Source organism: Daldinia vernicosa (genome assembly GCF_022497035.1).
Source record: "Daldinia vernicosa strain CBS 139.73 unplaced genomic scaffold F5Y00scaffold_9, whole genome shotgun sequence".
NCBI lineage: Eukaryota > Fungi > Ascomycota > Sordariomycetes > Xylariales > Hypoxylaceae > Daldinia > Daldinia vernicosa.
This window is the reverse complement of record NW_025953925.1, coordinates 274,340-296,018: the sequence shown is the minus strand read 5'-3', so window position 1 is coordinate 296,018 and position 21,679 is coordinate 274,340. Positions and strand designations below refer to the sequence as shown.

At 45.6% G+C, this 21,679-nt stretch overlaps 8 protein-coding genes across 8 annotated transcripts; 6 read left to right on the top strand and 2 right to left on the bottom strand.

The window, feature by feature from the left end:
- Nucleotides 1–37: 37 nt before the first annotated feature.
- F5Y00DRAFT_229060 (alpha/beta hydrolase fold-domain-containing protein) lies at nucleotides 38–2,197 on the bottom strand. The gene has a single exon (XM_048006714.1). The coding sequence runs from the start codon at nucleotides 1,815–1,817 to the stop codon at nucleotides 261–263; it is 1,557 nt and encodes a 518-aa protein (XP_047867642.1). The 5' UTR covers nucleotides 1,818–2,197; the 3' UTR covers nucleotides 38–260.
- A 1,056-nt stretch (nucleotides 2,198–3,253) lies between these two features.
- On the top strand, nucleotides 3,254–5,141 carry F5Y00DRAFT_251562 (benomyl/methotrexate resistance protein; the record flags this gene model as incomplete). Its single annotated transcript, XM_048009840.1, has 6 exons — nucleotides 3,254–3,517; nucleotides 3,584–3,756; nucleotides 3,842–4,364; nucleotides 4,431–4,883; nucleotides 4,941–5,039; nucleotides 5,091–5,141. 6 exons carry the CDS (start codon nucleotides 3,254–3,256, stop codon nucleotides 5,139–5,141), a joined length of 1,563 nt encoding a protein of 520 aa, XP_047867641.1.
- Nucleotides 5,142–6,261: 1,120 nt separating this feature from the next.
- F5Y00DRAFT_259201 (putative GMC oxidoreductase) lies at nucleotides 6,262–8,122 on the top strand (the record flags this gene model as incomplete). Its single annotated transcript, XM_048010836.1, has 3 exons — nucleotides 6,262–6,313; nucleotides 6,369–8,020; nucleotides 8,078–8,122. The coding sequence occupies 3 exons, from the start codon at nucleotides 6,262–6,264 to the stop codon at nucleotides 8,120–8,122; spliced, it is 1,749 nt and encodes a 582-aa protein (XP_047867640.1).
- A 1,452-nt stretch (nucleotides 8,123–9,574) lies between these two features.
- On the top strand, nucleotides 9,575–10,025 carry F5Y00DRAFT_259200 (uncharacterized protein; the record flags this gene model as incomplete). Its single annotated transcript, XM_048010835.1, has 3 exons — nucleotides 9,575–9,663; nucleotides 9,740–9,771; nucleotides 9,850–10,025. The coding sequence occupies 3 exons, from the start codon at nucleotides 9,575–9,577 to the stop codon at nucleotides 10,023–10,025; spliced, it is 297 nt and encodes a 98-aa protein (XP_047867639.1).
- A 365-nt stretch (nucleotides 10,026–10,390) lies between these two features.
- On the bottom strand, nucleotides 10,391–10,786 carry F5Y00DRAFT_259199 (uncharacterized protein; the record flags this gene model as incomplete). Its single annotated transcript, XM_048010834.1, has 2 exons — nucleotides 10,391–10,635; nucleotides 10,735–10,786. 2 exons carry the CDS (start codon nucleotides 10,784–10,786, stop codon nucleotides 10,391–10,393), a joined length of 297 nt encoding a protein of 98 aa, XP_047867638.1.
- A 3,054-nt stretch (nucleotides 10,787–13,840) lies between these two features.
- F5Y00DRAFT_259198 (uncharacterized protein) lies at nucleotides 13,841–14,344 on the top strand (the record flags this gene model as incomplete). Its single annotated transcript, XM_048010833.1, has 2 exons — nucleotides 13,841–14,046; nucleotides 14,122–14,344. The coding sequence occupies 2 exons, from the start codon at nucleotides 13,841–13,843 to the stop codon at nucleotides 14,342–14,344; spliced, it is 429 nt and encodes a 142-aa protein (XP_047867637.1).
- A 1,213-nt stretch (nucleotides 14,345–15,557) lies between these two features.
- Nucleotides 15,558–17,779, top strand: F5Y00DRAFT_229046 (glycoside hydrolase family 76 protein). Its single transcript, XM_048006713.1, has one exon. The coding sequence runs from the start codon at nucleotides 16,285–16,287 to the stop codon at nucleotides 17,515–17,517; it is 1,233 nt and encodes a 410-aa protein (XP_047867636.1). The 5' UTR covers nucleotides 15,558–16,284; the 3' UTR covers nucleotides 17,518–17,779.
- A 1,955-nt stretch (nucleotides 17,780–19,734) lies between these two features.
- On the top strand, nucleotides 19,735–21,638 carry F5Y00DRAFT_274597 (MFS general substrate transporter; the record flags this gene model as incomplete). The annotated part of the gene is made up of 8 exons (XM_048013389.1): nucleotides 19,735–19,871; nucleotides 19,930–20,416; nucleotides 20,468–20,665; nucleotides 20,734–20,827; nucleotides 20,887–20,989; nucleotides 21,047–21,311; nucleotides 21,366–21,569; nucleotides 21,621–21,638. The coding sequence occupies 8 exons, from the start codon at nucleotides 19,735–19,737 to the stop codon at nucleotides 21,636–21,638; spliced, it is 1,506 nt and encodes a 501-aa protein (XP_047867635.1).
- Between the last annotated feature and the right edge of the window lie 41 nt (nucleotides 21,639–21,679).

Sequence of the window (21,679 nt, the reverse complement as noted above, 5' to 3'; positions counted from 1 at the left end):
TCATCAATGAGCCCGCCCCTTTGATTTGAATTTAACATCTCTCACATCTACCTAATTCATATGCAGGACGATTTGTAGTTCTAATGTCTTGGGAACAAGACGATTAATTAAGAAGAAGAAACATGTACTCTGTTGATGCTCTTCCAATGTATTAGGTATGTACCCTTGAAATTCCGTATAGCCCGGATTCACCTCACACCATATACACTTAGTTAATCCATATACATAACTCATACACCACAACCACCCACGAGTCTTGCTCACGACTGCAAAACCGTACCTGGCTCCGGTAGCGTCAAGTTCAAAAGATACGCGTTGGCCGCGGCTGCTGTCGCGCCACCTGACAAGTAACTCGTGTGGCCGGTGCCGTTACGCGTAAGCAGCACAGAGCGGTCGCTCCCGATCTCCGCGTGTAGACCTAGTCCCCAAGCGTAGCTCGTCGAGGGATCGAATGTCGACTGGAGCATCAGGATCTTTACGTCGCCCTTGTATGATACGGGCTTCGGCGGGTTCGTCAAGGCGGCGGGCCACCCGATGCACGAGGTCTGGATCTTGTAGCTCTGGCATACACCCTCGGTCAGGGGATTGAAGATGGCGCCTAGAGTTGCTTTGGCCTGCACGTCGCTGAGAGAGGACGAGGCGTGCGTCCAATCTTGGCAAGCGATTGCTGTGCCGGCGAGTAGCGAGGAGTCCTCGTATGCGTCACCTGTTACTAGGGGCTGCTGCTGCGAGATCAACGTCGCGTTGCCGGCGTCGGCGTCGGCGATGGCTTGGCCCAGGGAGGGCCACAATGCCGGCGAGATTAGGTATGGTTGGACGTTGAACCGTATATCTTCCTCCGTCACGGTGGAGCGGCAGACCTTGTCGTCGCAGCCAGGGGCCGGGATAGGAGATTTAGCTGCCTTGGCTATTATGCTTTCGAACTTGGCCCGGACATCCTGGCCGCTTAGCGGGCACACGTCCTTGGACGCATCGGCGCACCAAGCGAAGAAATTCTTGAGCGTGGCCTCGTACGTGGATTCCTCGATGAGAAGGTTGCTGACCTCCGATTGAGAGTGCTGAAGATTGCCGTCCAGTACTAAAGCGCGGATACCGTCAGGGAATAGCTCGGCATACTGACTGAACAACTGCGTGCCGTACGATAGGCCCAGGAAGTTAGCCTTCTCACCGCCCAGAGCCTTGCGTACGGCCTCGTGGTCCCGGACAGCGCTGATAGTGTCAACGAAATCGATTAAGCGACCTGTCTTAGCACGACAACTCTCGCCCAGATCCTTGTTATACGCGACGAGCGCGTCATACTCGGCCTGCGTCTTGGGAAGCCACGTAATGCGCTTATTGTACGCGGCCGTGTCACACTGCACCGGAGTGCTGAGGCCGACTCCTCGAGGGTCCAGACCGATCACGTCGAAGCGGTCGAGGATCTGCGGGTCTACGACACCTGGTACCGTGGAAAGCGTCGCGACGAGGCTGGTGGCCTGCCCTCCTGGGCCGCCCGGGTTGACGAATAGGTTTCCGATTCGATTGCTCTTGTCGCGAGCTTCGATGCGGACTAGACCTAGCTCTATCGTCTCATTGCCCTGCGGGTGCGCCCAGTCTAACGGCACGGTATAGGTGGCGCATGTGATGTTAGAGGGGAACGAATCCGGACACGGTCCCCACGAGATGCTATCCGTAGAATTTGATTTCACGCTTCTCTTGGGAAGTAGCTTCGACCCGGTTAGTTTTAGCGAAGGTACTCCTGGAATAGTCACAGTAAGTGCCGAGCTCAAAGTCGCAAACGCGAGGAGCGCCTGCGTAAGTACAAGCGAGCGCCCCATGGTAGTGTCTTTTCGTCTTGGATGGTCAGTATAAGTGTAGATAAAACAAGAGACCTCATGCGAGAAGAGCAGGTTCGCTTGTATATGTACACCTATGTATAGCTCTCCCGTCCTACACGAGCGACGTTAATTATTAGGTAATTACGTCTTACAGAGGCTTGGGACAAGCAAGCTAGAGCAGCTTAAGGCAAGATTTCGAGGCGCGGCGTCCTGGCCAAGCCTTTGTCTAGCTGCGACGGTTCCTTGTCGATCCTACCGACAGTATGTAGCGATTGGGCAACGTTGTAATCGATAACATCTCAGACAGGTAGCTGAAAGTTCGGCAGAGGCAGAGGATGATTGTTGCCGAGTTGCCAAGTTGCCAAGTTGCTATGCTACGGTGTAATTTTATAAAAATTTATAAACCCTGCCAACTCTTCAAGCCTAACGACACAGCCGCAATTTATAGCGGTAGTGTACATCTATCTCGATTAATAAACTACGAAACAATATAGTCCTGTGTATAGCTGATGCGATCGGTTAGCTTTTAGGATTTCTCAAGTTTAGGGATTCAAATTTACCTCTTATATTCAACCAAATCAACCGAGCATGATTGGGAAATAAACCGACAATCAAGAGAAACGATCGGGGATACCATTCACGATCATAATTAAAGTATGTTAGGTAGACTTTCGATACTCGCCTCTGAGAAGTGACGATATCACCTATAGAAAGAATAAGATAAGTCAAATTGGAATGATTGTACACGTTTTACACCTGATGCGTACCATCTGGTCACTAAACTCTTTAACTAGCACAAGGCGTTATCAAAACTTGAATATCTAAGTTAAGGAGCACCCATCATAGATCGGAAATATACATTTTCGGGGCAAGAAGTTTATACCTAACATATGCCAAGACGGAATGTGAAAGTCCCTTTACCCTCCTAGGTATCGCAAGCCATCATGTCAGCAGCATGCGGCTGACTGCCGTCTGTCTCGGTGCTAGGATTTAACGTCTTGTAAGTCGGGGTGCTGTGTTTATCAGATGCTTCGAACCCGTCTACCATATGTTGGAATTAAAGGAGAGCGCTTCGGGGATAAACTCTCTAGCTCCATGCAAATTCCGGATCTTGCATCTCGTCACCAAATCCAGTTTCAACCGCCAGAATATCTATCCAGGAGGTACACAGTGGCCGTTAATGGCGGTTCTGTTATACCTAGAAATGCTTTGGGTACATGAGGGCTTGGTGAGTAATCGGATGTCCAGCACGGACGAGATTGGTGGTAATAGATGAAGAGCCAGTCTTCTCCATGAGGTTATTATGTTAGGTACCTAAGATATATTAGCCAAATAGCTACGGTCAATAAATACCTATCCAGAGGTCCCCTGAACTTGTTCTCTCAGGTAATAGAACTGCACACTGCCAATTTATCTTTATGCTCTTACGAAACGATATGGCTACCCAGATCCGCGATACGCAGTTCGGTCACCTCGTACGCTTTCTGTCTAGAAACAAACTCTTCCGATACCCTGACGAGGTTGATTCTTCCCTATGGAAAAGGCCTCTACAATGTGATGCAAACCAAACATCTGTATCGCCGGCAGAACAAGCCAGTGACACAAAAGGTCTTGACCAGCAGAGTCCCAGCACGGCTAATGTTGGTGAAAACGACGGAGAATTCAATCTGATAGATTGGTATGGACCTGATGATCCAGAGGTATTTACTCCTAGCTCCGATTATCAAGGAGAAAAGACCGGGCGTTTAAGTTAACACCCACTTCAGAACCCTCAAAATTGGTCCAGAAACTGGAAGCTGCTAGTCGCCTTCCTCATGTGCATCCTCAACTTTTCGTTCTACATCGCAAGCTCGATATACGTCCCCGGCATTCCCAGCATCATGGAAGACTTCGGCGTCAGCGAGATCGTGGCTACGCTAGGACTCTCCCTATTCACGCTGTGAGAACCGCCAACATCCCCCCCTCCTCAAGCTCAACCTCAGCCCTAAAGAGAACAGCACTGACTAATGCTCTGCTACTGGTAGCGGTTACGGGCTAGGTCCCATGCTCTGGTCTCCCATGTCCGAGATCCCCCAGCTCGGCCGCAGCCCCCTTTATTTCTGGACATTCCTCGCCTTCATCCTGCTCCAGCTCCCCACGGGCTTCGCCGTCGACATGCCCATGTTCCTCGTCTTCCGCGTCCTGACCGGTTTCGTCGGCAGCCCGCCTCTGGCGACCGGCGGTGCTACTATCATAGACATGTACGACCCGGCCAGCGCCGGATACGGGATCTGCATATTATCGTCGTTCGGGGTCCTCGGGCCCGTCTTCGGCCCGATAATTGGGGGGTTTGCCGCGCCGGCGGAGGGCTGGCGGTGGACGATTTGGATATTCACGTGGCTGTGCGCGCTGGTGGTCGTCCTGCTGTTTTTCTTGCTCCCCGAGACTAGCGCTGCGAATATCTTGTATAGGAGGGCGAGGAGGCTGAGGAAGATAACTGGTGATGCCCGCTTCAGGAGTCAGTCCGAGATCGATGCTGCTCGTCACACATTAAAAGACCATCTGGTTGTCCTAGGCAGGGCTTTCACGCTGACTTTCTCCGAGCCCATTGTTTTCTTTATGGACTTATACTAGGCACTTCTCTACGGGATTCTATTCCTGTGGTTCGAGTCGTTCCCTCTGGTCTTTGGAGACATCTACGGGTTTAGCACTGGTGCGCAAGGATTGGCTTTCCTTGGGATCTTCATCGGCGCTCTTGTCACCGTGCCCCTATTCTTGCTATGGATTAAACACGGTGTAATCCCGAGATTCACCAAGCCGTCTTTCAAGCCGGAAATGGTGCTCCCGCCAACATTCGTCGGTGCCATTTCCCTTCCGATCTGCCTCTTCTGGTACGGATGGACGGCGCGGGAAAGCGTACACTGGATCTTGCCTATTATAGGCTCTAGTTTATTTACTGTCGGTGTGGTCACGCTATTCAATACGGTGTTCAACTACCTAGGGATCTCGTACCCGGCATACGTCGCGTCGATATTTGCAGGGAACGCACTCTTCCGAGCCTCGTTTGGGGCCTCATTCCCTCTTTTCGTAAGTTTTACGTCGTAGTCCACTCTTGATACATGGCTAACACGTATATGCACCTAGGCACGAGAGCTCTTTCGTCAACTCGGTATTGGCCCCGGCAACTCACTCCTTGGCGGTATTGCTATCTGCTTCATTCCTATTCCTTTCATCTTCTATCGGGTGAGTGTACTTCAGAAACCCCTTCCTAAATCAAAGCTAACCATTAGGTAGTATGGTGAAAAGATTCGCCACATGAGTAAGAATGCTCGGCATGATATCTGAAGAATATTTGTAACGTAGAAACTCGGAGTCTGATTCCTAGTGTTATATTTTGAATCGTTCAAATAATTACTAAAAAGAGGGATAGGAAGGTTGATAATAAGGCATAGGATTTCAAGTCTGAAGAACGGCCGTACGTTGGTGATAGTATAGCAATTCGAGTTGTAATGAGAGTTGTTAGTAGGTAGACACTATTAGTTTGGAATTATTTAATGAGATAGCAACTATATATAGACTGACTCGTCTTTCTAATCTCTCCATGCTTGAATTAACGGGTTGACTGGAGAATCTATAAGTACGCCTAGAAAACACATAATAAATAATCCCCCCCTCGTCGAAGATTCTTGATGTACGCTCTTACAAGTTTTAGGTAAAGTTTTCTCCCGTGATAATTTCGCTACGTGAAATCTCAAGATTCCTAGTGACGTCGTCGAGTATATCCAGATCTCCGGGTTTTCACCGAGCCGGACTGTAAGACTGTGACCAAAGACGCCGCACTTAGTTCGGCATATGGGTCCACGGGGTTAACTCGCTCGGATTGTTTCTGTTTGAAGTCGATTGTACGAGATTCCGATCATCTCCGGTATTATCCCTAAACTCACATTTCGGCGCGGCTCGCATTCATAGAGTCCTTCCAGTATACTGCTGAATTAGGAAATCCCATCAGGAACCCGATCGGTTTCTTCCTCGCGTTCGTAGATAGACGTTGGCGTCAGCAATCCGGTAGTATACCGGTTCTAAGTAACACAACGCATTTTGGCGCTTCGGAAACCCTCTGGTAGACGTCCATCAATCGACGCTTACTCATTGTACATATTCATTCATGCATGAAATTGTGCTAGGAGATATACTACGCCAGTATGAAGAAGGGTAAAAGTCCCGCATCGTCTTCGGGATATAAAGAGGTTGAGATGGAGACCATCATAGAAGAGATTTATCCTCGCCATCAGCATCATCAGTCAACCAAGCAAATATACCAATAAGGTCATCATAGTCTTTTCACACCAGCTTTCAACTATAATCTAAGGAGTCTTAAGACTTGTTCTCGCTTCGATAAAATATTGAACAACCTTCCTTGATATCCGAACCTAAACCGAACATCAGTATCAGTAACACTTACAACATGAGCAATCAAGTCCAGTCCATCGAGCAGTTCGACTTCATCGTCGTCGGGGGTGAGTTTAACATAATAAAAAAGGGACACGAATCCTCAACTGACACCATCTATAGGAGGTACCGCTGGTTGCGCCGTCGCCGGCCGTCTAGCCGAATCTCCCAACGTCCGCGTCCTGGTAATCGAGGCCGGTATTGGCAACCCGAAAGACATTGACGCCATTACTACGCCGGCCCGGGCTTTCGAGCTGCGCGATAGCAAGTATGACTGGGCCTACAAGACGACCATGATCGACCGTCCCGACTACACACGCGTTGAGAAGCCCAACACACGGGGCAAGACCCTTGGTGGTTCTAGCTGTCTCAACTATTACACTTGGATCCCCGGCTCGGCCGGAACCTTCGACGACTGGGCTCCTTATGGCGGAGACGAGTGGAAATGGGATAATTTCCGGAAGTACCTTTATAAGCCGGCGACCTACCACGACGACAGGACCCTTTTCAGCGAGGAGCTGAAGTACATCGGTACCGACGGCCCTATCCCCGTCTCGCATTCAGATCTAGTTCCTGAGATAAAGGGCTTCCGAGATGCCCTGACCAAGGCATGGACTAGCAAGGGTGGGGAGCTGACAGATGACGTCCATAACGGTACCATGCGTGGTCTCTGGAAATGCACCAACAGTATTTACAACGGCAAGCGTTCCTCGAGTTGGCTTTACCTCGAGGGTAAGACGAATATCACTGTACTTTCCGGCACCAATTCCAAGCGCTTGCTCATCGACGCCGCCACGAAGAAATGTGTCGGCGTCGAGGTAATTCTACCCTCAGGCGAGACGCACAGCTTCAAGGCCAAGTACGAAACCATCGTCTCATCCGGCGTGTTCGAAAGCCCCAAGTTGCTTATGCTCAGCGGAATTGGCCCCAAGGCTGAACTGGCTAAGTTCAACATCGAGACGATCGTCGATTCACCACATGTCGGCCAGAACCTGCTAGACCACCCTATCCTCCCGCACGTCTTCCGTATCGAAGATGGCAACGGATTTGACCAGCACCTCCTTAGGGCCGGTCTTGAGCACGACGCGGCTGTCAGTTCTTACCGATGGAAGAACCAAGGTCCCTACACATCCGGTCTGCTCGAACTGGTCGGTCTGCCGCGTATCGACGAGCGCCTGATGAAGTACCCCGAGTACGTAGCCGCCAAAGAAGCCAACGGGGGTCTCGACCCCTTCGGTCCCGCGGGTCAACCGCATTTCGAAATCGACTTCGTCCCCATGTTCAGCGACGCCTTCCAGTGGCACATCCCGACTCCGCCTAAGGGGGACTACATGACAGTCATCGTGGACCTGCTACGGCCCCAGAGTCGATCGGGCACAGTAGAGCTCAACAGTGCAGACCCGCTGGCGCAGCCTAAGATCAACCTAAACTTCTTCGCCGAAGACCTGGATATCCTGGCGATGCGCGAGGGCATCCGCTGGGTAGACGACGTGCTGATGAATGGCGAGGGCATGCGCGATATGATCCGCGAGGACTACCCGTGGCCGATGCCGCGGACCTCGGACGCGGCGATGGACAAGATGATCCTCGAGCGCTCGCAGACGGGCTTCCACCCCTGCGGAAGCACACGCATGGCGCCTAGCATCGCAGAGGGCGTCGTCGATGGTAAACTCAGAGTGTTTGGTATCGAGAATCTAAGGGTCATCGACGCGTCTGTGATCCCGGTAATCCCAGACTGCCGTATCCAGAATTCGGTCTATGCGATTGCCGAGAAGGTATGTATCCCTGAGCGAGCCTTTTCTCTGAGCTTGTAACTAATTGGGCGTTTGTAGGGTGCCGATATGATCAAGGCCGAGTATTCAGAGCTATACGCTTAGATCTTTCTCTCTAGGGGATGAGATATATACGTCGTCTTCGAATAAGAGTATAGTGATCGAGGGTTAAGAAACAGCTGGCTTAAGTCTGCGTTGACTAGGTACCTATTGATGAATCATGGCGGAGACATGGTAATGAGTGTGAGGGAGGAGAAAGACAAAGAGAAGAGGATTCCACTCGGCGCATATTACTACTTTCATTCCATTGCTATACTCTATAAGCCGATTTCTTAATGCAAATATGCAGTTTAATTTATTCGAACGTCCCGATACCAGCTTAATAGGTGTCCCTAATGCGGGAGTGCGCAGTGCGCAGCAAGTAAACGAGTTGTCATTGGTTGGTTCTGTGATTGCGTGTAGGTCGTACGAGAAGAAGAGATGGCTTCGGATTTCTCATATCTTCATACTTTCTTTTTTCACTTGGATTTTCACTTCATACGACGGTATTCTGCGTCTTACCTGTAGGACGTCCGTTGAGGCGTTTAAACAGGATATGAAAGGCGTGTCAGCAGTAACGTCCAGCTCCGTCTGATATCACCATGGTCCATGATGCTATAACTCAAGGATGCGGTAAGAGACCACGCTGTGAACGCTTAGCTTTACCCGCATCCACGCTGTCGGTAATACCACCAACATGGGTCGCTCGGGCGGCCCTGAGCCTTCAGATGGAAGACGACCGGGAAGAATAATTACCCTATGCAAAATGCAGTCTCCCCGATAGCCACTCCACAATGTTTACATTTATCTACGATTCGATTGGTTCGAGATGTTTTAACTAAACCCAAGGTGACCTTTGATAATAAGGCTACTCGGAGACGGCCTCCTTATTCACATGTATGTAATATGAAAACGGGTAGAAGGATGACTTGGCCAGCTGATCGTCTCTCAATCCGCGATCCGTTCCATTATCGGTTCCCGGCCGAAGCCTTCATATGAGCACATGACAGAGGCCTTCGGCGACGACAGCGAGGAGGAAGTATGCTTGGTAGCGATAATGAACCGGCAGAGCGGATCCAATAGTGTCATAACTGCCCTGATGGGATCTGGGGATGATTTTATTCAACTCGATTTTTTGCTTTGGTCTGTTCATCCCGTGGGGCGTTGGCGCTGGGCGGATCGAGCGTTACTGAATCCGGCCAGGCGTCAGCGCTTCGGTGAGGCCACATCATCCCATCGTATCATGATCGATCACGCAGAATCACCCCACGTCTAATACCTCTTGGACTTAGACGACGAGAAGACGGAAGAAACGACAATGACTATAGACGAAATCAAGAAGCTTATAATGTCACCGTTAAGCCTGCCATCTTTCGATCATGTTTCATCACAGCCTGCACAACACAATCAAGCTTATATTATATCCACAACTTCATTCGGAGCTACTGCATGTACCTTCATTACTCGCTATTAAGGACACCACTTCACCACAAAGCCTCTATCCACCCAATCAAAACCATGGCCATCACACACCCGCAAGCGCATATGCACGCAGCCGCCAGAGCTGTCCCACCCGCAGCACCCAAGCTCGGGCCTGTATCATCAAGGTGAGGATACCCCAATAATATATACCCCTGGCTTTGGTCTAGACTCGCTGTGGATATACGCTAACATCTAGCATAGAATACTACCAAGTCTCGTAGTAATCGGAGTTGGTTCGTCTCACTCTACTTAACACAGCACTTAATATGTTTCGTTCGTTCCCATTTACTAACTAACATTGGCCAAAACAGCTTATACCGTCGGTTCCTACGTCCGCTCGCAGCTACACCGCGAATCCGGCACCATGGACCGCATCTTCTCCCAGCAGAACACGCCCGAGGTCGAGGCGGCGCGAAAGGCAGCCCTGCAGGTCGAGGTCAACGGGGATCCGCGAAACAATCTTTTTAATTTCCTGGGCTGGTCGTGAATTACGAGGGGATCACGGGGGGAAATATAATTAACTGGAAGATATGGGATCATCTTCAAAAGGGAGACTAGAGTAGGTCACTCTGAGTCTCTTACTACTACTACTACTACTTATTATACCCGCTTCGCATAGCTGGGGCGTTTGGGGAACTATTTTGCTTGGAATAACATTATAATGCGCCGGTATCGTTCGAGATCGAGATACCCGGTGTACCCTGTATATGAAAATATCATATTTACATCTCGCACAGAGCGTAATTGAACTTTCATCTATATTTATTGAAATATATAATATATAGGTATGGGACGTCGTATCAATCCCATGTGACTAGGCGATGAAACATTGAGTAACACTCCGGCCGTGGTCTACTGAAACCTCTTGGGTTCCCGTTCTTTGCCACCGCTACCGCTGTGCTTGGCGGCCGTCGATTGGGGTACAGCATGTCCGCTCGCCGTAACCGCATTGTCGTCCGCGTCTTTGTTTATGCCGATAGGGTTATCTGCCGCGCTGTGTAGATAGGCCGCGCCGATTCCGCCGGAAGCATCTTGTGATTTTTGGGCCGGGTTGGGCACTGATGGGATCGTGTTCTGTTTTCCAGCATCACCGGGAACTGCGGTTTACTTTGTGTAAGCCACACGGCCGGGGTAATCGAAGGGATAGAATAGAAGAAATATGGTCTTTTTAAGCCGAAATTCGAGGATTAACTTACTGCTAGTGCCGTCCTTGGCCATTTGATTGAGATCTCCGCCTTCGTTAGACATTTTGCTTATTACGTTGGTGAGAATACGAGATCCGGGTATCGATGCGAACTTGGAAATGTAACTAGACGTAAGTAAATATTGATAAATGGAGTTGATATAAATAAGAGTAGAAGAATCGATATATAGGCTGAGGCTTCCAGGGAAAACTAAAAAATGAACACCTTGATATCGCTATCGTGATGTCACCATTGTATCCCTTTCCCGCCTTTCTACGTCATACAGCCAATTACTCAAGGGTTGCAGCGTCGCAATTACTAAACAGATATCAAGGCTGATCTCATTGTTTGCCTTATCGGGATGCCTGGATGCGTGGCAAGCTATTGTCGTGATCTCACTACTATAGGGATATCAGTGGGACGAACTCTTGGTTTTTGTTAAGGGGCGTGATATCGCTGACGCTTTGCGCACAACTAATTACTATTATACTATGTCCATGGAGACGTCTAGCCATCTTGAAGCTGTCCCGTGCTCCTTTAATATTCCAGGTATTTATTATATCCTGTCAAGCAAGCTCTTCGGCGTAGACTTTCCTGAATCTCCAAGTCCAATTTCTTTAACTAGGACTCTATTCCCAGTTGGCTTCTAGGCATTTGGGGTAAACGCCTAAACTTCACTGGCAGTCTGGGGAATGTGGGGAAGCTATCGTACCTTAGCTAGCAAAAAGGCCTGGTTTATACCATGAGGGTTAACTTGACATCGGAAGCGATATACCTCGAACCTAAGCAAGGCGATTATCCAATCTATCGGGTCAGTGTCTACCTAACGAATAACACCGAGCGACGCGAGTCTAGTTTGCATACCATTCACCATTGAGCTCTTAAAGCTAGTCTCGAACATGGTGTTGAAGTTGTCATCGACGATAGTCTTTAACAGCCGAGATAGCCGTTGTAGCTACAAGTAGTAATTTAGAACAATATGTCAATTACAAGACGTCCGGGCACCTGTTCAAGTACCTACTATTCTCTATGAAGCTATCATCGCGTTTTTCTCATCTCTTTAATGTTCGGAATCCTCGGCGGGATCTGCGAGAGGTCGGATCATTGTATCCGAAAATAAACCAAATAATTTAGTGTGGACAGTATCGCGAGGGAGCATTTACCTTTTCATAGTCTACGGAGGTGTAGAGGGAACATATTAAAAAAACGTAAATTTTGTTAATACACTTACCCCCATCTGATTTTTTATTAGTATATGCAATTATCAAATATAGCCAGTCTTATCTAATCAAATAGCCTCGTACAATATAGCTACCTGATTGGCCAGCCAGCTAGCCTTATACCTCCAGACCTTATATTGAGATCGAGACTTTGTTTTTAATCTTTTACCTTGCAATGATTAGATGCGACCGTATAGTCTTTACTTGATGTATACGACCGATTTAAATTAATGTAATAAGACGTATAGGCCATGCATCGACGTTGAATTAAATTGAATTGAATAAGAGGCCATATAAGAGGGTGTAAGATAAGGGTATGTATTGCTAGGAGGGCGCGCATCGTATAAAAGGAAAAGATGCCCCTTAAAACACTTATATACTTTTAGCCGCTTTGAGACCGATATAGGTCCGAATCGCGTGCGGTTAAGTTTTATATTTTCTTTATTTTTTAATTGAATTTAATAGACTTTTTAAAAAGTAATTGGATTAAAATTCGTAACGTTATTAATAAAAATAAGTAATTATAAAAAAAATAAAAATGGTTTTATTTTTATTTAAATATTAATGTAACGTTATAATGTTTTATTAAATATTATTATTAAACCGTAATTTTATAAATTATATTTTTAAAAATTTACGTATAAATTTTAACGTTTTTTTAATATGTTTTTTTTACATTTTTATAATAATTTAAATAAACGTGTTTTTTTATAAAATTAATTTTTATTAAAAAATAATAAAAAATACTTTATTTATTAAAACGATATATATAAGTCGAAAATAAGATTTTTTAAATCGTTTTTAAATATATTACTTTTTTAATTTTTTTAACGTACGTGTCGTTTAATATTTAATTTTTAAAAATAATTAAGGTTTTTTTAATATTTTTTAAGTTTAATTTAATTTAAAAAAACCTTTTACGGTTAATTAAACGTATTATTATATTAAAATAAAAAAAATTTTATAAATTTAATTTAAAAAAGTAATTAATTATAAATTAACGTAATTAACTTAATTTATTATAATATTTTACATTTTTATATAAAAAAAATAAATTATTTTTTATAAATATATACGTTATAATGTTATATATAATATATTTTAAAAAAGTATATTTATTTTTAACTTTTAAAATTAATTTGTTGGGATAATATATCCTGACCTAACGGCTGCATCGTATGAGGCTATTTACAACCCTCGCAATTAGCTTAGCTGGTAGCTATTTACCAGGGCTTTCGAGCCCTGGTATCCACACCTATAAGGGCTATATACAGCGTACGTAGCCGTACGCTGTATCCCTCTTAGAATATAACAATAAGTCAGTCAATAATAATATCGTGTGTTTCGTATTTGGCTCTTTCTTGTATAACTGTACGTAACCCTGTATAATACTACGCATCATATAGACCTTGTTTATCTGATACTGATTAGTGTCTACCTAACAAGGGTAGATATAGATAGTTAGGAATTTTATTGAGAACAAATACGCCCGTTTTTGGGGTGTTTAAGGCAGGAAAAGACAAGCGTTTCTAGACCTTTACAGGTACTCGGGGCTTGAATTAACGAGCCTATAGCCTCCTGCAATCAATCGGGAAGCTATCGTGTTAATATAAGGAATTCGGGGCTTGACTTGTAAGCCCATAAGATTTTAAGGGTATTTGGGGCTTAATACGTAAACCCACAACATTTGCGTCCATCACGCACAAAAGACCTACTACTATAATTATCGTTACTCGGGGCTTAACTTATGAGCCTATAGCGCCGATAAGCTATCAGGATAGCTTCTTCAACCAGCTTGCTGTACCCAGACAGCCACATACGACAATAGCCAACCCCCCCCCCCTCCTGTCAGCTACCACATCACTTGCAACACTCCGTCTACCTATACAACGCCCAATATGGCTAGGACCTGGGAAAACGTATTCGAAAGCTATATCGCTAGCAAGTATAAGGACTCGGGAGGCCTCGACCTTAGCCTCGATAAAATCGAAATAACCAGTAAAAGAGATATTAATTCGTTTATCGGCACATGGTTCGCTTTCCTCGTTAACCAAGGCCGTACAAGGGAATTTCTTCATAACCACTTTCGAGAATTCTTCGAGTGGTAGACGGCTACACATTGGGCGAAAGCCTCGCCACACCTACGTACTACCTTCGTTAATTATTTATATTATCACAGGGTCTATTACAAAAATCTAAGCCGCCACAACGCTAAGAGGTTGGCGGCACTCGGCAATAGAGACGCCTGTATCAACTTTCCGACCGTACAGGAGTACGAAGAGGCGATTGCTAAAAAGGAGGCTAATAAGGGACTGGTAATTCGAAGGCCAGTTACTACGGCTACCACTAGGCCAGCCGCCACAGCTACCCCTAGCAAGGCACCCTCGAGCAGCAAGAGATAAGGCATCGGACGACCCTATTAGCCGTACGGACTAATTGCCTAGTCGTCAAAAGAGGAGGCTTATACGTAACTATCTTTTATACGACAATCGCAGAGCTAGATGAGGCTCGCGGAGCCGCATACAGCTTATACAACATCAACGTACGAGCTTGTCAGCTACGTTAAATAAGAGATGGAGAGATACGAGGCCTTCTATTACTTATATTACTGATTGCCTATTTGTACGTATAGAGAAAGATTGCCAGTGTGGGATTACGTGTTGGATTACAGGTTACGAAGTTATCTCGAGAGCTATCTCGAGAGCCATTTCGAAGGCTATCTCGAGGGCTATCTCGAGGGCTAATAGGGACTATAGTAGCAGCCGTCAAAAGAGAAAAATTTGCCAGTGTTGGGATAATATATCCTGACCTGACGGCTGCATCGTATGAGGCTATTTACAACCCTCGCAATTAGCTTAGCTGGTGGCTATCCACCAGGGCTTTCGAGCCCTGGTATCCACACCCACAAGGGCTATATACAACGTACGTAGCCGTACGCTGTATCCCTCTTAGAATACAACAATAAGTCAATCAATAATAATATCGTATATTTCGTGTTTAGCTCTTTCTCGTACAACTGTACGTAACCTTGTATAATGCTACGTATCATATAAACCTTGTTTATCCGATAAATTAATTAAATTAAAAGATTTAATTATTAATTTAATTTAATTTTTAATTATTATATTTATATATTTATATATTTTAATAATTTTACGATTTTAATAATTATAATATTATAATTAATATTATTATATAATTTTAATTAATGTAAAAATAATAATTTAAATTATATATTTATACGTTATATTATTATATATTAAAATATCGAAATATTTATAAAAAATATTACGTGTTTTTTTTTTTAAATAAAATAAACGTTATTAAATTTTATTATAATATAATAATAAAAAAACCGGTTTAAATATAATTTATATTATTATTTTTACATTAATTAAAATTATTAAATAATATTAATTATAATATTATAATTATTAAATTTATAAAGTTATTTAAATGTATATATATAAATGTAATGTTATATTAATTAAATTAATATATTTATTATAATAAGTTGTAATAAAGCTTATAAGTATATATTTAATATTTTTTAAATTGTGGCAAGTGACCTCCTACCAATTTTAGCTTAATCTGCAATTACTTTTTTCATTTTAGCACAATGGTACGTCTGGTCAACCGTACTTCCCTTCAGCCCACCTTTTAGCGCATATACTTTTTTCATTAAATACAATTTTCAGCTCGAGTTACCTCTAAGTTGTGCAACTTAAAATTATATTCCTTTTTTCGCCTGTCTAGAAGATCAAACACTGACCCAGAAACCCCCGTGGCTGTTAATCACCACCGCCTGATGGAATAAACAAAGAAATGATCGACTCCCATTGTTTGTATCGACCACGCGTACTCAAGGTCCCTGAAAACTCAACCCGCACACTCTTTGAAGCTATAAACCTAAAACTTCACATGTTCCTAAATAAGCCCGAAAGCATATGATGGTTGATCCGATGACAATGTACTAAAAAAAAACACCGAAAAGCATAACTGTAAATAGCTTAAAGCCGCCAAGGATCATGGGGGTTGCAGTCGATTCATTGGCTCGGCCGCTCGCGTGTGCCTGGCCTTTCTAATCCAACTTCCTTTTTCTCCTCTAGTAGCCGCTCTCTCATAACGACTTGCTCTATGCTGAAATGATCGACAGTTCACTCCTGCAGCAGCCCGTTGTCAGCTTAGATGGGCAACGTTGCTTCAATAAGGGGGTACTTTACGTACATATTTCAACATAGACGAGCGACACGCGTGTCCGACTCCTCGAGTCGTGGCTTGTTAATTCTTTCTTTTTCAACTCTGTGAAATTTGTATAGTTAGGGAATTATCGGTATTCGAGATGACGAGATTATCCAATATTGTCGCGGGGGCAGCACTCGCCCATGTCGCGTCTTCTCTAAGCCTCAACATAAAAGATCAGGCCTCTGTCAAGGAAAACGCAGCCCAGGTCGCAAAGGGTCTTTACGTATATTATGATCCTAGCTCGACGGCAGGTCAGTTTAAACAACCGGAACCTTGGTTTTGGTGGTTGTCGGGCTCGGCTTGGAACGGCTTGATGGACTATACTGTATACACGGGCGACACAACCTACCAAGCCGATATCCTGTCCGCACTGGCAAAGAACGTGGGCCCGAATTACGATTTCGCTCCGACCGAACAGGAGTCGTGGGAGGCGAACGACGATCAGGTGTACTGGGTGTACAACGCTCTTACGGCACTGGAGTATAACTTCCCAGCACTGCCATGCGAGAAGTCTAAGACCGAAGCAGGCGAGGATTGCGCCAACTCTTGGCTCGCAATCGGCACGAACGCCTTTAATGACTTTGTGGCGCGATGGAACAAAGATAGCGCGACTTGTGGAGGTGGTCTCAAATGGCAGTTCGTCGAGACAGCCAACGGCTACTATTACAAAAACTCCGTGTCCAATGGTGGTTTCTTCCAGACTGCCGCTCGACTTGCGCGGTACACCGGAAACCAGACATTTGGCGATTGGGCGACCAAGGTTTGGGATTGGTCTACCAGCGTCGGCTTTGTCAGTCCCGATTTCCACGTCTTCGATGGCGCGGGCGACGATAAGGATGCGAACTGCACTGCGATCAACAAGGATGAGTGGAGCTATAATATAGCCTCTTATATCCATGGCGCCGCCCACATGTACGCCTTCACCAACAGTTCGACGTGGGAATCAAGAGTGCAGGGTCTGGTCCGCACCGCGCAGAGTACCTTCTTTAGCCCTACATCCAACGCTACTGGCGTCATGTACGAGCAGAAATGCGAACTGGACTCGGCGTGTAACATCGACCAGACTAGCTTCAAGGCCAGCCTGGCACGCTGGCTTGGAAAGACGGCAGTATTGGTTCCTAGCTTGAAATCCGATATTGACGCATTGCTCGAGGCTACTGCTCAAGGTGCTGCTTCTAGCTGCACCGGCTACGGCAATGCTACCTGCGGTGTGCAATGGTACACTGGTGAGTTCGACGGCCAGTCGGACTTGGGTGTCGAGCTAAGTGCTCTTGAAGCCGTACAGAGCCTTCTCGCGGCGAGCGCTCCGAAGTTTGCAGTTCGATCTTAGTGACGTGTCGTATACGTACCTAAGGTAGTCTTTGCAGGATAAGGATCTTCTTGTATATAGTCATTCGGCTTATGTATGACATTAGTAGTATAAGCACGACATTGGATGTCATTGTATATAGATATCATCCTGCGTAGCGGGATGTGTACCTGTTTATTTATCGCAGTTATATATACCTGACATGGAGAATATAGCCCTTCTCTGGTATAGAATTGAAAAGTCGTTGGAGCCTTGACCTTGGCAATTATCTTGTGAGATTACCTAGGTAGACAATCCTATACAAGAGTCTGTGAAATATCCTATGCGAACTGAGTAGAAATGTCCTTAATAATTAACTGTCCCTTTTGCAATGGAGTAGACTGTATGCAACCTAGGCGTACAACACGATAATACTTGCAATTACCAGTGCTGTCGACTACTGTTCAACATACTTTTGCTATATTGTCACTGATGGCAATGCTACCACACATGAAATTCACCCCCGGTACCAAGTTGAATAGATTTATGCCTACTATTTATCATGAGGCGAACCTGGAAGGTAAGAAGAAAGCTTGATTGTGCCGCAGGGGACTCTAAACCCAAGCCAGGGAGGACAGGGACAACTTATACATACCTCCCTACTAGGAGCATCTTCTGTTCTGGATGTCTCATCTAAGTAGGATCTTGACACTCATAGCCCTTACATACTATCAGATCTACTTGTATAGATTGCATGTAGTAAAATATTTTCCTATCTGACCTTGTCCGGCAACCTCTAGCCATTACAGCTTCGGAGTGTTAAGTCTGATTCTACTTGCTAAGAGGTATCAATCGGAAGTTTTTCTTAATTCTTCTCTTAGCCCCATCTAGGTATTCAGCAGCTTCTAACTATGGGTACTCCCGTTTTGTGGCTTGTCGGGAGAGTCTAAGGGGTCTACAAGATTTCTGGATTGGTAAGCGCGTGGTCTTTTATCCCTAGGCTCACACACCTTGGGTTGAGATGTGTCTCCCTTTTTCATGCAGGAATGGTGTTCACACGCTCTTCCACAGAATGTCTAGCCTCGGCGTAGCATTCCGGTCGAATGAATCTTATCCAGATCTCTAGCGTCTTCCACGCACCAGTTCATGTGTCGTGCAGAAAGCAAGGGACGGTTGATATCCAGCAGTTTCAGCCTCTACTTCATGCTTATATAGTTAAACCCTCGAGCATACGGCCTTAAAAATCCCTAGCTCGGGTTAATCCTAGAGCCCGATTCCCATACTTTTGGTCCGCTAGACGCGGCCCGACCCTTTGAGTACCTGTGGAGCTTCTAGAATAGATTGGCAATCCAAGCCACATCATGCCAATATGAGGTCTGCGGAAACTATTAGTGTACCTACCCCAACTTAGGGTGAATGTCAGAACGGATAGCTACATGGCGTTCAAAAGACTCACGGTTACGACGGGCACAACCTTGGCAATTCATACCATCGAACCTTAATGGGGCTTCCCGTTATTCCGCCGTTGTCTCACAAGCCATATCGCCTACGAGACCATTCTTAAGCCACGCGGAGATTCCGCGTCCAGATTGTCTACTATCCCTTATCATTATTAGTCGAACATCGAGAGATAAGTCGCCTAAGGATGACGGTCTCAAGGGTTCCTTGCCTCGTGGCTAGACATTGGCATTTCGCGATCTAACCTTTGCTTTTCCACGTCTTAGCTGAGTCGTTACACAAAATTTCCCTCTCGACGCCGACATTTGTGTAATAATGCATGGTATCTTCCCACCGTCCTGTCTTACATACTAAGACGTCACATTACACAATGCAATCCCGGGATCTAGTATGATTGCTGAGCACCAAAATTGTGGCTTAAGAACTAGAAATTGAGATAATGCCGTGGAAATTCGTTATGCCTGTGACGAGATCTGCTCCTGGATTGCCTTTTTTTGATTCGTGCGCCTTCCCGGCAAATTTCCTGCCCAGATGTTCTAGACACCATGCTCGATCAATATGGCCTTCCAGACTCCAGGAGTCACTTATCCCTAGGTACTGTTGGCGTTATGTATTTCTTATTTTTGTACTACTATCCTTCGTTATCGATGAAGTTCTTACTTATAGCCGCGTCTATCAGCACGAAACCAGGACTTTAGGTAATACTCTCTCACCAAGCTAAATTATAAGATTATAGCCATCAACGTATGAGAAGATAGCCAATACTCACGATACCGAGCACTATCAGCCGTATTCGTCAAGATGGGGTCAGACGATAGCGTTAAGTTCTCAAACGACGATAAAGTCGCCATAGACCATAAAGAGGAACTCCCGCCTCAATATACCGATGAGGAGTGTAATCGTCTAAAACGAAAAGTGGACAGGTACCTTCTCCCGCTGTAAGTCTTGTATAAAACCGCTCCCGACAAATTTGTTATTCTAATTCTGTCACAACAGTATGTGGCTTTGTCATGGACTCCAGGCAGTAGACAAGGCCTGCATCAGTACTCAAGCTACCTTTGGGTTACGCGAAGATACGGGCTTGGTTGGACAGCAGTTCTCATGGCTGACAACGGTCTTCTATCTTACTTATATGTGTTTTGAGATTCCGTCTGTCATCCTGTTGCAGAGATACTCGATGGGCCGGATGTTGTCGATATACATAGTGTGCTGGGGATTTGTCGTGTTGAGTATCGGGTTCGCTCAGAATTTTGTACATCTCCTCACTCTTCGAGCATTGCAAGGAATTTTCGAATGCTCTTTAAGTCCCGGATTCCTTTTGGTAATTGGGACCTGGTACACCACACGAGAACACCCTTCGCGCTCCTTGGTCTTCCAAAGCGGCTATGCCGGAGTGAGCATCATCACCGAATCTATCAGTTATGGAATTGGTACCGTCTCCTACAGGAACCCGAATTTCGAGGCGTGGAGGTACATGTCCTATGTAAGTTACCTATCTAACGCCAAAGCGTGTCGCAGGCTAATACCGTAGCAGTTCCTCGGTAGTCTTACTGTTCTCGTGGGATTATCTTGTTTTCTCATCCTCGGGACACCATCCGAAGTGATCTGGTTGTCCGCGGAGGAAAAGAAGATAGCCACAGCTCGCATCCTATCCAATAACACCGGTCACGATAAAACAGGCATCAAGGAATGGAAGTGGGAACAAGTTAGAGAGTGTCTAGTGGACCCGATAGTATGTTCTTACAACTATCTCTTGAACGTCGTCTTATTCGGCTTGAGGGAGCTGACTTAAAACCCTAGTTCTGGATCGCTGGTGCAAATGCCTTCCTAGGATCAGTTCCGAACGGTGCCCTGACGGCGTTTTCGGGGATATTGACCACTAGTTATGGGTTTAGTAAGTACCCCCTGGTTTACTATACTCTATAGTTATTACTTCGACTAACTGTAGTATAGCGAATCTACAAAATATTCTCTTGAACATTCCGAAAATGATTTTCACGGTACTATTCTTCCTCGCGATCGGACTACTAGTTACTAAGAAGAAGAACCTCCGATTGTAAGAGCTATGATATCTTAACTTTTAACTATACAATCTAATCCAACGCGTATCTAGATGGGTCATGGCGCTCTCTCAACTTCCGCCGATTGCTGGCTTTCTCATCATCGCTCTTCTACCCAATGAGCCACAATACAAATGGACGAAATGGGGTGGACTTTTCATGACTGGAACTTTCATAGTAGCCACGTTCTTTGCTTGGTCGCTAATCCCGTCAAACGTCGCCGGACGAACAAAACGGACCGTCATGTCATCAATCACCTTCGTGGGATACTGCGTTGGAAACATGGTGGGCACACAAATCTTCCAGGCCAAGGATGCGGTATGTCATGTCAGGCTGGGGCAAGATGGTACACCTAATGCTAACGATATGTAGCCCAGATACATCCCGGGGACGATTGGCTGTGTAACATGTTTAGGAATCCAGATGCTGCTAATAATTTTATGGAGGACCATCCTGGTTATGCGCAACGGGCGTAGAGACAGACGGATGAGGGAGTTAGGAATGTCGGAAGAGGATAGAATCAAGGCTGGCTTGGAAATGGGCGAGGGAGACCACACTGACTTTGAGAATCCTTATGTAAGTCGCAGGATATTCGTGAGAATTCGTATTCGCTAATTTGTTGTATAGTTCCGATATGTGATGTAATAAAATCTCACGAAACGAATATCAAAAACAAATCTGTTCAG